Source organism: Trachinotus anak, unplaced genomic scaffold (genome assembly GCF_046630095.1).
Source record: "Trachinotus anak isolate AG129_WGS33_773 ecotype Australia unplaced genomic scaffold, CSIRO_AGI_Tana_v1 ptg000018l, whole genome shotgun sequence".
Classification (NCBI taxonomy): domain Eukaryota; kingdom Metazoa; phylum Chordata; class Actinopteri; order Carangiformes; family Carangidae; genus Trachinotus; species Trachinotus anak.
In genome coordinates, this window is record NW_027273869.1 from 12,563,664 (window position 1) to 12,576,560 (window position 12,897).

A 12,897-nucleotide genomic window follows, 5' to 3' on the forward strand; every position below is an offset into this window, starting at 1 on the left:
GTGAATTCATGGTGCAATTGAATGTGATCTGCAACAAATAATACTGTGATTAATGTGCATTCACACAGATGTACTTGTAGAGCTGCGAATCACACAGACTTGTTGTTTGGTCTTGTATGATACACAATATGTCTTGTCAGCAAAAACACCCCATGTGAAGCCCTGTTGTAATATTCTCAGTGGGCTGTAACGAATCAGTGCAAAGGCTAAATACTGTCTGAGTTTCCTACAGAGCGACATGAAAATCATCATACCCTTTCTCCTCTGACTCCAGGTAACCCACGGTCTCCCTGAAAAGAAACATGATTCTTAAAAGGATTTCCCCAACACGATTATTTCAATTGTGTCAACACAAGTACAGATTACTTCCTCCTCTGATAACATGTCAGGGAAGTTTGTTGGAGATAGCGTGGCCGCATCACCTCAGTTGTGACTCTTCTATAGAGAAGAAAGTGGCATCACGCCTATCAACACAACCTGAACCTATGGGCACTTCAAAATGAATGAGAAATTGCTATCTTAGGAATGAAAGTCATTCAGTGTCAATTTTGGCCTCTTCCCTCAAACGTCATACACCACAAAACAACCATAACAGTGAGTCATGTGTACATAAAGATTATGAATATACAGGAGGATAGAGCGGAGAAGTTCATTGAAATCAGAAATCGCAGCACTTTCATGCTTTTTGCGAACTGTGGTGAACAGATTTTACAGGAATCTGCAGCTTAAATAGAAAAACATGAAGTGGCAGTGCTTTGGGTAAACACACTTTGGTGAGGAAAGAGGTCAGAAAACAGCAATATGTATATATGTTGCCTGGTTCGTCAGATCGGTCCCGTTACAACACGCTGACATTTGGGTCTGACGTTGGCAAAGCAGATATGAGTCCAAACATCTATCGCCTCTCCTCCCTGCTGTGCTTGGTGGGTGCTGTGTGTTGTAATATTCTGGGAACATTTTCTGGACACAACATATAGGTTCCTAGGTAAAAAAAATTTCATTTAACGAAACAGTGCTGCTGATCAGAAGCACCATCTCAGAGCTACAGTCTCCCCTTCCTTCAATAAAATTTCAGCAGCACAATGTTCCAGAGTGTGAAGATGGTTCTGGTGGTGTGGCAGCAATTTCAATTCATTCCAATTCTTAGAGGGGTGCCCGCATCTCGGTTTATTGGAGTACCTGTAGGATGAGGTCTGAACAGCTTGTTTGCAGCAACTACTACATACACTGGGTCCCGCATTCCTCTGGACATCAAATTCAAGTCATTTTGATAACTAAAAGTCATATTCCCTCAAAGGTGGAAAAGTGGTTCAGTCAACATAACTATGACAAATCAACTCACCTTTTCACCTTTGCTGCCACGCAAACCTTTTGGACCCTAGAAAAAAAACAGTAAAAGAAAAAGGATTTGGTCTCCTACTAAACGTAAGGGAGAATATACTGATCTTAAATTAAATTTTATGATGAATTGAATGGTTTTTTTAAAAACGTATTTACTATATGCCCAGGAGCTCCTTTAACACCTAGAGGGCCCTTTTCACCCTGAAAGAAAAGAAATAATTTAGGTTTTCTACACAGTCGACCAACATCGCTGACTAGTGAATATGTTTAAAGTCTTAAAGGGTAAACCAGTGAGATTAGATAAACACTTGATTGCATTAATTAACACAGGGACAAAAACATGGTATAATCAGTGATGTAGTTCAGATGGGGAGACACTGTAACTGTCCGTGCAGATATTTCATAATCCTAAACTGGAATTTCCTGTTTAATCTAAACATTGACTAAACCTGGTCAAAATGTTGTTCACCATCACTGGTAAAGTCATGGAGTAGCACACTCACCCTTCTGCCCGGGAAGCCAGGCAAACCCCTGGCACCAGGCTCTCCTGGAATACTGTCACCCTGAGGAAAACAAGAGCGACACAATAAAGAATTTATACAAAAATTATAAACTTTTGTTTTCTCATACAACAGATCAACATGAAAATAACAGTGTGCTGCTGTTACAAACCAAACATTTCTGTAAGCCATCATAACATTATGTTGAATTTATGGACCAAACACTAAAAGACTAAGTGCTCCTCAAATATCACATGTGCAGCATTTGTACCTTTTCTCCTTTTACTCCAGGTACACCAGGAGGACCCTTTGTTGGAGAGACGCAGTGGTAGCAAAAGAAAATATCATTAACCACCATTTTCAGCTGGTAATCAATCAGATATGAAGAATAACTAGACTTAAAATCAACTTCGACATACTGCAAATGAGCTACTTTGGTATACATGATCATGTTGATCATTTGTATTTTCTTACGTGAGAGCCTGGTCCTCCTCGAGGTCCAGGAGCTCCAGGAGATCCGTTCTTCCCCCTTTTACCCCGGTCACCCTGCATCAACACACAAAACATCTTATGTCTCTTTTAAACCCAGCGGCACAGTTTCACTGTCCCTGATCCCTTTTTACTCGACCGAAGAGAGATAAATGATGCACCTCTCTGCCTGGTTCCCCTGTGTCCCCTGGGGGACCCCTAAGGCCTGGGGAGCCTTGGATGCCTGCATTGCCACGGATACCCTGGATGCCCTGAGCACCTGCAGGCCCTGGCTCCCCTGGTTCACCCTGAGGTAAAACAGAGAGGGAGAGAGAGAGGAGGATATGGACAAATGAAATGTGTGGAAGATAAACACATAGTTAAAGGTCACTTGTTACATGTAATATAATTATTCAGCTCTTCTATTACTTTTGAATAATTGCTTGCAAATAAAGCCATTTTTTGTTTTTTTTTTTCCTTTATCAAATTAAAAGCTCAAACAAAACTTTAAATGAGAGAGTGAGTCACTGAGCCAATTAAAATCCCTAAATTAAAACAGTGATGAGACACAAAGTCAATCAAAGTAAATGTGATGGAAAACACTGAGGATTAATTGATTCAGTGGGGACGTTGTAAGTAAGCAGCTGCATGTATTTTTTTTTTTTTTTTTTACATTTCTGAGCAATGAGGAGGGAGGGACATTTCACCTTCTGTCCTGGAGGACCGGCTTGGCCTTCTGGCCCTCTGTGGCCGATGCCTGGTTCTCCCTAAACACACAAAACAAACACGGCTGCACAATGTTTCACTGTCATTCCTTTACATACAAATCTCACTGCCCCAAACTCAAAGATTCATGTGCTTCACAGTAGACATTGTATTTACCTTTTGTCCTTTTTCACCTATTTCACCCTGAGAAGTGTGAGCAAAAAAAAAAAAAAAAAAAGCATATATCAGTTATAAAGTTGGAATCTTTTTTCAGGTGCCAAAACAGGCAAACACAGAGGAATTTGGAAAAAAAAAAACAGAAGAATGAGCAGACTTGTCAGCATGTTTAACAAGGGGAATTATTAATGTCTGCTTTAATCTACTGTCTCACAGTCGACCAGAAATAGAGCAGAGGGGACATCAAAGGCCTGGACTCAACTGTCTTTACTGACAGGCGAGACGAGAGAGAAACTCTCCCTGAGCTCTGATGTCATTTGCTGATGCAATGCGGGTAGGCGGGGAGAGCAGCGATGATATTTTTATGAACCAGTGGCACATTTCATGTGGCGACTGTCATTGTGGCTCTGTGATCTCAAGATGATGATAATAATGATTTTAATCAGGGTGATGATGAGGGGGATGATATCAGTGGCTCCTCACAATGGAGGGATACATTTCACACATATCCACTCTTTCACCTTTGGTGGTGTCTGGTTGTGAGTTTATGTGCCCAGGTTTTAGTTTTTGACATTTCTGGCTCCACTCCAGTGTAATGGATGTAAATATGATTTACGTATAAAGTAGTCGCAATGAAAAGTGTCCACAGTATGGTGGGATATTCAGAGTGATGGGAACAGAGCTACTTAAATCAACATGGAACATTTAACTTCCCAACATTTTTGATGGTGTCTTTGGCAGAGTTTTTTTTTTCATGTTTAAAACATCTTTAGTCACCTTTCGTCCTGGTTTTCCAGTCTCCCCTGGTTGTCCCTATCACATAGGAAATGTATTGTAAGTAAACAACTTTATATAATTAAACTGGACATTTATTCTGTCTACTTTGACCTGATATCAGTGTCTTAGGATCATAAAGTGTACTTTGTGCCCTTACCTTTAGGAAGAAATACTCTGGAGGGTATGAGTATGGCTTTCCATTTTCTTCATCATAGCCCCCCTCTCTCCCCCTCTCCATCTCCATCCTCCTCCTCTCCCATTCCTCCCTCTCCCTCTCCAAGTCTCTCTCCCCCTCCTTTCCTGTCCTCTCCCTCTCCATTTTCTCTCTCTCCAGCTCCAGCTCAGCCTCCCGCTCCCTCTCCAGCTCCTCTCTCTCTCGCTCCATCTCCAACCTCTCCCTCTCTCTCTCCCTCTTCAGGTCCTCCTCCTCCTCCTCCTCCTCCCCGTCCCTCTCTCGATCGACATCCTCCTCGGTGTCCCAGTCGTAGTCGCCACTCCTCTCCTCCTCCTCAAAGACAGGATCAGGGACTGTCTCTGTGTCTTCAGCTTTAGTCAGTTCACCCCCTCCACCCTGTATTTCTGTATGAACCTCTTCTTCTGTCTCTCCATTTGTCTGTCTCTCTCTTCTTCCTTGCCTCTCCCCCCTGGTGTGTGATTGAAGATCAGGGTTTTCTTGCTTCTTCTAGAAAAACATTTTTTTTTTTGAGTTGCACCTTTTGAATTTGGACTGATACTTATGATCTTTATCTGTATTGTTGCTTATACTGCAGACTTACATTAAAACTGGTGTAACCTTGAGCTCCAGAGGACAGATGCTGAAATTAAAATGAAGAGCTTCATCTTATATGCGGTCCACAGTGACCATGAAATTGTATTTTCATATTTTATTTGATGTATGGAGTTTTAATTTTTAAATATCTAGTGGAAAAAATTACTTTTTCTGCTTCCTTGAACCGATTTCTTCCACCTGGGGCACCTGGCATGAACACCTAAAATGTAAAAATGATTACTACTTCAATTTTTATTACGATCTGTCTGTCTTCTACAAAACCAGTGGACACTTACCATAGACTCAGGCCAGGGGGCGCCTCTTCTCACCCTGATTTGAGATCGAGGCACCTGTCAAATGCCCCAAAAGGTTCATGAGTATGTTTAACGCTACAGCTGTGAGGCTTTCTGTTAAACAGTTGTGATAATGTGTGTGGTTTGATGTGCACAGTGGTAAAATGATAAGAAAGAAAGACACAGACTTGCTTAGAAAGTTATTTAACTTTTTTTTTTTTTTTTTTTTTTTTTACTGAAGGGTACATGCACAGAGAGGTTAAACACAATGAAAAATTTCACCACTGAAAAGTGTTTGATCTGGCTACAAAACTGCGTATATTCTGGATAATATCACTGGTATTCCAAATATTTTTGGTGACGAAAAACAAAACATTTTTCCATGTTTCAATAAATAGAATTTCAGTACAATTTGATACAAGGGAATATGTATTGAAAGTGTTGGCACATGTTTGTTACAGAGAAATATCTGTCTTAATAAATAAATTAGGTGTTGTAGACAAGGTGAGTAAAGTAAAGGCTACACTGGTGTTAACACTGAACAAACTGAAGAAGAATCACAACAATCTCAACATGAGGACACAATTTATCAGATCTTAACAGTGGTGCCCGGTTTTCTATAAAGATCCACCACATAAATTTTGTTATGGCCATGGCTTTGGGTGAGTGACATCGTCGCTGATGAGTCGTTGGTCAGGTTCAGGGCTCCTCACCAGCAATACAGTTCACAGTCTATTCACACTCTCCGTGTAGTGTGTGCTTTCTTATGAATGCTTAACACCCTATAGTCACAGTCTCTTGGGAATTAAGAGATGTCCTGTTTAAAAAAATGAGAGAGATAGAAAGAATTAAAAGTAACTCTCTTGAGTCTTTAATAGTTCACTCAGAATCTAATATTTCTTCTCATTCCCATTCAGACAAGCTTTAGAGAAATCATGCTTAAAGCATGCTGCTGAAAAATTATGTACTGTCTCATGCTTTGGTAAGGTCCACGTACTATTAAAAGAAAAAAAAAAGTAAAAACTGTGTTGGTATTTTTCCATTCCCATTGTATTTGCATTAGCCTTACACAAACACCTTTCTGCACTGGTGAAATTTTCATAGGAAGTAGACAGAAGAAAATGTCTTGAATGTGATGCCAAGTGCTTCTTCTATATCAACTAAAGAATGGTTTCTTGATGGGATACTGTGAAGCCCATCCTTCATTTTCCTCAAGCACTTGTCCATCACTTTCAGGCCTCTTTGTTAAGTGTCAATACAAGAGCTTTGCATTCCAAGACATGCAAGATACCAAGATGCCTGCGTGACTGAAAAATCAAAACTCTACCTTGTGTGGTTCTTCTGTTGTGATGGGAGGTGTAGGCAGTGACACTTCATCCTGGTCATGACAATACAGGGCAGATAAGCATGTGACAGTGAAAATACCACTTCAAAAGTTAAGCACCAGATTGACTGAAGATCTATATGTGACATTTGCAGAAAGCACTCTCCAATACCTTTTCTATATCCTCCACTGGTTGAGACAGCGGCTCCGTGGTTGACAAGACAGCCTAGATTGAGAAAAATCCGAAGCAGGAGGTTACTCAGACGTCAGCAAATGTGTGTGTACTTCTGAATTCAACCCATCTATCTATACACAAACAACTGCAAGCTGGCTCCCTTTCTAAATCATACTCATTGGATATGCTCAGACTGTCAGGCTGTATTTCAGCCTGTATGGACATCTCCACTATAGTTGCTATGGGGACTAGAGATACAGCATTTTTTTTTTTTGGCATTCATGAACAATTATTTGCTATATTAGTATTTGTTTTTTTCTTTTTTTCTCTTGTATATTACATTTTACCCTGTTTTGTTGTTTCTTGGCTGTGTTTTTGCATGTGCTCCTACAAATATTCAAAATAAAAAAATAAAAAAATGACAATAACAAGACTTCTGTTCAAACTGATATAAACTGCTGATCACTGAAGTAACTGCTGAAAAACTGAACACTTAGATTTTTGTGTTTCAGATTCATTTTAGCATGACAAACACAGTACAGCATACATCATGTGTACTTTCACCTGTGCTGTCAGAGTACGACTGGAGGTATCTGCTGATGTTTCTATCTGGACAGGGGTGTGTGTGGGTAATTGTTCCTCCTACACAGATGAAAGCAGCATAAATATGTTATTATTCCTCAGGAACATCAGAGCAGTGCATAACTGAGCTCAGCTGTCTCTGCCTCTCTCTATCACAGAACAGTCTTGCACCGGTGAATGAGTTTCTGTTATTATTTGGGCTACAGAATAATTGATGCTCACCTTTTTATCCACGGGATGGGGGAATTCATGTGTTTGGACTTCAAGCTGCATATGATAAAAACATGGAACACATTTTATATTAAAAATTAATCACAACATTTATACCCAATCCAGCTGAAACAGATGAGGGCATGCTGTTTGAAGCAAACATACCTCTCTGTGGTCGCTGCTCTGCTGCAAGACTGAGGGGTCATCTGTGGGAAGTTCTTCCTGTTTTGAAAATAAATAAATAAATAAATAATCTCAACTTTTAAATGCTCACAACCCACAGCGGATGATGTGCAGAGCAGATGCAGTGGGCTGTAAAGACAAACTAATTAATTCTTAATAATGAATTCAGGTAGTGGGTGTGTCATTAATCAACTCTCTCCAGTGTTCTACGTGGGCACAGATATATTTCAGTCCCCAGAGACGCCGCTATTAACAAAAAATAAAATAAAATTTGATTATGAGTTTGACAGGGCTGTTAACAAGAAGGCACCCACAAAGACAACGCTCCAAATCTGTAACAGCCCCACGTCATCAATCACCATTTTAAATTGAGGTTTCCCACAGTGCATCCACTTAGTCATGCATCGCAGCAGCGTCCTACCTCGTATTCATAGCTGTATTCTTCACCGTTATAAAACTCCTCTTCTTCCTCTTCTCCTCCTTCTTCCTCTTCTTGCTTGTCCTCCTCACTTGTCTTTACATAAAGAAGAAAGGACCATAATTACAGAAAGATACTGTGACAGATCATCATTTGTCATTTGTGTGAATGACTGGACGACAACAATGCCAAGCGATTACAAAGCGACCCATTCATCAGATTTGTCTGAACTGTTATCAATACAATGAGAAGCACATTGACAATAAGACATATGCATGCTTTTAGTTTTTCTTGCCACACCATGTACACAGCAACTGCTTAATTCTGTTTGTTATACTTTAAAATTGTTAATTTATTAGGGTTATTTTATAAAAGATTTAGTACTAAAGCAGTTTTTAAAATAATGTTATGTTAATGTTCATGTCATGTTAGCGATAGCCAGCGTTAGAGCCTGTGCTTAAGTTCTGCAGGGTGTGGTGGTGGTGTTAGTTAGTTGGTTTAGGTTTAGTTGGGGCAAAAGTGACGTTAAGTTTCCGGGTTTAGTTCGACCCCTTCAAGGACATTTACCAGGCGTTGTCTCTGCCTCTTATGTCGTCCTTTATTTCCTTTGCCCTGGTTAAGAAGTTCACAGTCAGAGAGAAAACAACATAAAGGTTTCCCATGCTTCAGAAGTTGCTGATGATCAAGTTTGAAACTATGAGTTTATACTGTAAGTTTAAGGTGATATTTAAGTGGGAATATGTAGTTATTGAATATCAAAAATAAATGCAGCACCTTTAAATAAAGATGTTTAGGAGCCATTAGTGTTAAAGTTAAAAAAAAAAGTTTAAACAGTTTAGATCTATTTGTATTTATGGGACCACACCGTTGTCAAAGGCAATCAAGAACCTTAATTACACTTGTTAAAATAATCCCAAGAGTATTTTATGTTTTATGTTATATCTAACGCATAAAAAAGACTCATGCTTGTCTTCGATCAGTCAGGGGCAAACCAAGTCATCGATAAAATGACTTCTACCTTCCCACGCTCCCTGTTCTTCTTCTTTTGTCCTGTGTTCTTCTTCAGAGTGTCTTCCTGAGTGAGGAGAACTTTCTCCTCCATCGTTTCGGGTAACTCTGAAACCGTCTGACATCCACAGGTTAATTAAGTTTATTAATATTTGCATTTTGAAAACAAACTGAACATAAATTGACCACACAATCTCTTTCCGATATGTCAAAGTTTTTTTCAACATAGCTCGATTTACGACTTAGATCTAGCCAGTTTGTGGCTGCACTCTTTGGATCATGATTAGGGCTGTTATGATATCAAATTTTCACTACATGATTATCATGGCCAAAAGAAAAAAAGTATGCCATCAATCAAATTCTTGAACATCATTAACTCTGTTTATTGTGTGTTTGGTCTCTTTTTTTGGGCAAATTAATTAGACTCAAATGTGAGTGTAGGGAGGTGGAGAGAGAGACTGTAACTATAACTGTACAGAGGCATACAAAGAGAACAATTACACTTAATGGATAGTGAGGCAACCAGATGAACTGATAAACAAGGCCTCACATCTGCCATCAGAATATTATCATATGTGTATTTTTAGCACAATATCAAGATTTCATTTTTTAAATATCCTGGTTATTGTCAATACTGGTATATTGCAAAACGCCTAATTGTGATCCTCAGTTTTTACTGTGTAGCCCATGGACTGTTTTCGTTCAACAATAAGTAATAAAACATTTTTGTCTCCCGACATATCAAATGCAGATCAGAGGATAAATAAAAGAGATGAAGAGAAAATGATTTGAAACCAAGAGTCAAGCAAACATATTATCAGTAATGTAAGACACCCAATATCCCACTGTGTTCACATTTAAAACCTGCCAATTATGAATATATACAACTCAGTTTAAATCAGAGTGATGCTGTTTACAATAGTTTTAAAGCTGGCATACTTTATTGTAAAATATTACCTCCTGGGCTGCAGTATAATTGAAAGGAGAACGGACTACAGTCAGGTTCATTATGAGCGAAGACACTTCGTTACTGTCCCCATCTATGATCTTCTTCCCCTTCAATTTGGTCTCAGTCGTGTTGAGCTCCTGCTCTCTGTCCAGTGTGGTGAGGGTCCATAAAGTAGGACCCTCTGCAGTTTCATTTGAAGGCTCCTTCATATCAAAAGACAGAATTAGTGGGCAGGAGAAAAAGCACCATTTTGGCTCTGTAGCATCCACAGAGCATATTAGTGTCAATGCACAGTGCAGAGTAGGTGAGAATCAGTGTTTAAGGTGAAAGAAAGAAACCCACACAGACAGTACTGATGTAATTAGAGCGGAGATTTTTGGCACAGCTTCTCCTATGTCTGTGCTACATTGAGTAGTGAGATCATCTGAGGTCAAATTAACAATGTTCCAGCAACGCTTGCCATATAAAAAACAGCTTTAGTGTGAATAATTCAAGATGTAACTACATCAGAGTATGTAATTGTTTTTCTTTCATATTTATCTTATCTAAATGTTCTTTGTAATGTATGATGACTCTGATTTTATCTCATGATAAAATTGTTCTTCAGTGTGTCTGGAGGGCTAGTATAATCTAACAAGAATGGCCAACACTTCCTTCTCTCCTGAAAAATGTATGAGTCTTTGCAGGTAAATTACACCTGCACTGAGCCTTAAGGGCTTTTTAAAGCATAAAAAATAATCTGAGAATAGAGGTGAGAAAATTTCACTTTGTCCTGATGCAGACTTTTTGATTTCAGGGGTTTTCTGCCTGTAAGTATCTTGACTCAATTTGCTGGACACAAAAATTACAGCTGATTCAAGAAAATCCTTGAAACCTGGTTGATTTACAGGTTTAGTAATCTCTCGCCTTGTTTTTTGGAGAAGAAGATTTGTAAGACTCATCATGGACATTTTGACGGTACTTACAACCGACAATGATTCTGGAAACTGGCCATCTAAATCTGGGTCTTCAGTGGTGGCCAGCTCTGACAGTGGTTGGCTGGTGAGGTCAAATTTCACTGAACTCTGTCGAGATGACACAAGCACTTTTAATTCTGACAGCCTGTGTTTCTGAAGCATGGAGACAGTAAGACAAGTGCATCTAAGCCTCCTGCAGAGGTCAAAAAGCAGGTCAGTTCTTTCATTTTACCTTATATACTGTATATTATACAGTGCATGGACTTACCACTTACTATTCATAAACTCTCAACAATGCAATTTTTTTTAAGTTTACATACTGTGTACTCAGCAATGACGTTGGATGTGTGAGTTTCTTTGTTTTCTTTTGTTTTCTTGGTGGTGCCGAGCACATGAAGCAGCTCCTCTATTCCATCCTGCAGCAGCCTGTCAATCAAAGCCTTCAGCAATGGCAGCTGAGAAAAAAAAGTTTTTATTTAGAGGGTCAACTATTACAAAGTCTGTCAACCTTAAAAATGTATACAATGGCACGCTCAGAGCTCACCCTTATGCCGTAGGCTTCAAACATTATTTCAATGTCCTGAAAAAGAGAAAATATGTTGCTTAAAGACTTAATAATGCAAAATGAGAACATGTATCACATTGGAGGAATAACTACAGCCTGTATTCACCTTCATCTCGGTAGATTTTCCAGGAGCTCCAGCGTCACCCTTCGAAAAACATGAACAGAAATACAGTGACACTAATTCACATTTCAATATACATGTGTTTTTGAGGGACAACACAGATCAGCACTACCTTCTCTCCTGTCAGGCCTTGTTCTCCTTTATCACCCTGCAAAAAAGAAAAAAAAAAAAAACAAGACAAATGGGCCACAAAACTATTATTTCACTTTTTTTTTTTTAAACTCTGCTTTAGTAGAAACCCAATTACCATCTTACCTTCATCCCTGGTGAACCCTAAACACACAGAAACAAGACGTTGGAACATGCATCTACAATGCATGACATATCTGCTGGCAGATAATGGCACCACACACTGCAGCCCACAACAAATCATCATCACTGAATGATGACTCAGATGACATGCAGGAAAAATATGAATTATGCCACAGCTGAAATGATGTGCCATTATTCATGAGCTATAAATATGTAGAAACATGAGGAGAGCACACTCAAACTCACAGGAGCCCCTGGAGGACCCATTGGGATTGGAAATGCTTGTCGGAGGTCATCCATGGTGGCGCCCTGTGAATGGATCCGTGTAAAAATCAGTAAACTACCAGGCAGATGGACCTTTGTGATGTGTTTCAATACAGAAATAAGCCAAGGCTTTAATAATGCTTATAGCTACTGTTATGCTATGACATTTACAAAAAGGGTTAGTTTATTAAGTGAACAGGAAATGCAGGTAATTGTTTTTACCTCTGGAGTCACGAGCACTTGCCTACCAGGCAAACCTGGAGGTCCAGGTTCCCCCTTACTACCATCTTTACCCTATGAAAGAACAAAAACACTCAAAGTTGCAACCTCAATTTTCTCACAAAGATTTTTTATTTTAAAACCTCAAAACCACTTACATTTGCACCCGCATCTCCCTTGTCCCCCTGAAATTGAGAGGAAAGGTAACATGTGTATTAAAAAATTGCTTAACAAATGTTTTAGCTGGTTGCAGTAAATTTGAAAGAACCTTTTGGCCATCATCTCCGTTTGGTCCCCTTTCTCCCTGTGAAACGGAAACAAATATTCAATCATTTACCTAAGAATACTTAAAATGTCAGTCAAACGAATGGGCACATTAAGCAGTAACCCAGCTGTTGTCACACAGCACAGTGCTGTAACTGCAAGATGAAAATGTTCCTCACATCTTTTCCTGCCAGGCCCCTCTTCCCATCAATGCCAGGTTTCCCCTGTAGAGCAGAGGAATTTAAAAAACACACACAATCGCTGGAGATATTTTTTAAGATTGATCATTATGGTGGAGAAACAGAAGGCTCATGCTAATTACACGCCTGAAACAACAATATATTTTGTTATATTGGCTTGAATGTTGACTCCAGTAC

The 12,897-nt window shown here is 39.3% G+C and overlaps 1 protein-coding gene across 2 annotated transcripts in view; it reads right to left on the minus strand.

Annotated features, from left to right (window-relative positions):
• The window catches only part of col7a1l (collagen type VII alpha 1-like), an 87,148-nt gene that overhangs the window by 10,070 nt on the left and 64,181 nt on the right, over window positions 1-12,897 (minus strand). For both annotated transcript variants that reach the window (XM_071502282.1, XM_071502283.1), the window contains 34 exons: window positions 12,700-12,744; window positions 12,525-12,560; window positions 12,415-12,441; window positions 12,260-12,331; window positions 12,020-12,082; window positions 11,777-11,794; window positions 11,634-11,669; window positions 11,507-11,545; window positions 11,380-11,415; window positions 11,156-11,290; window positions 10,845-10,943; window positions 9,888-10,082; window positions 8,941-9,048; window positions 8,490-8,534; window positions 7,926-8,018; window positions 7,487-7,543; window positions 7,334-7,378; window positions 7,094-7,171; window positions 6,527-6,580; window positions 6,358-6,408; window positions 5,034-5,087; window positions 4,904-4,957; window positions 4,745-4,783; window positions 4,126-4,650; window positions 3,969-4,004; window positions 3,192-3,218; window positions 3,017-3,076; window positions 2,492-2,617; window positions 2,316-2,387; window positions 2,113-2,148; window positions 1,845-1,904; window positions 1,498-1,542; window positions 1,343-1,378; window positions 255-290 (listed from right to left, as the gene is read on the minus strand). In XM_071502282.1, coding sequence (XP_071358383.1) covers window positions 255-290; window positions 1,343-1,378; window positions 1,498-1,542; window positions 1,845-1,904; window positions 2,113-2,148; window positions 2,316-2,387; window positions 2,492-2,617; window positions 3,017-3,076; window positions 3,192-3,218; window positions 3,969-4,004; window positions 4,126-4,650; window positions 4,745-4,783; window positions 4,904-4,957; window positions 5,034-5,087; window positions 6,358-6,408; window positions 6,527-6,580; window positions 7,094-7,171; window positions 7,334-7,378; window positions 7,487-7,543; window positions 7,926-8,018; window positions 8,490-8,534; window positions 8,941-9,048; window positions 9,888-10,082; window positions 10,845-10,943; window positions 11,156-11,290; window positions 11,380-11,415; window positions 11,507-11,545; window positions 11,634-11,669; window positions 11,777-11,794; window positions 12,020-12,082; window positions 12,260-12,331; window positions 12,415-12,441; window positions 12,525-12,560; window positions 12,700-12,744 — 2,538 coding nt within the window. The remainder of the gene's footprint in view (window positions 1-254; window positions 291-1,342; window positions 1,379-1,497; window positions 1,543-1,844; window positions 1,905-2,112; window positions 2,149-2,315; window positions 2,388-2,491; window positions 2,618-3,016; window positions 3,077-3,191; window positions 3,219-3,968; window positions 4,005-4,125; window positions 4,651-4,744; window positions 4,784-4,903; window positions 4,958-5,033; window positions 5,088-6,357; window positions 6,409-6,526; window positions 6,581-7,093; window positions 7,172-7,333; window positions 7,379-7,486; window positions 7,544-7,925; window positions 8,019-8,489; window positions 8,535-8,940; window positions 9,049-9,887; window positions 10,083-10,844; window positions 10,944-11,155; window positions 11,291-11,379; window positions 11,416-11,506; window positions 11,546-11,633; window positions 11,670-11,776; window positions 11,795-12,019; window positions 12,083-12,259; window positions 12,332-12,414; window positions 12,442-12,524; window positions 12,561-12,699; window positions 12,745-12,897) is intronic.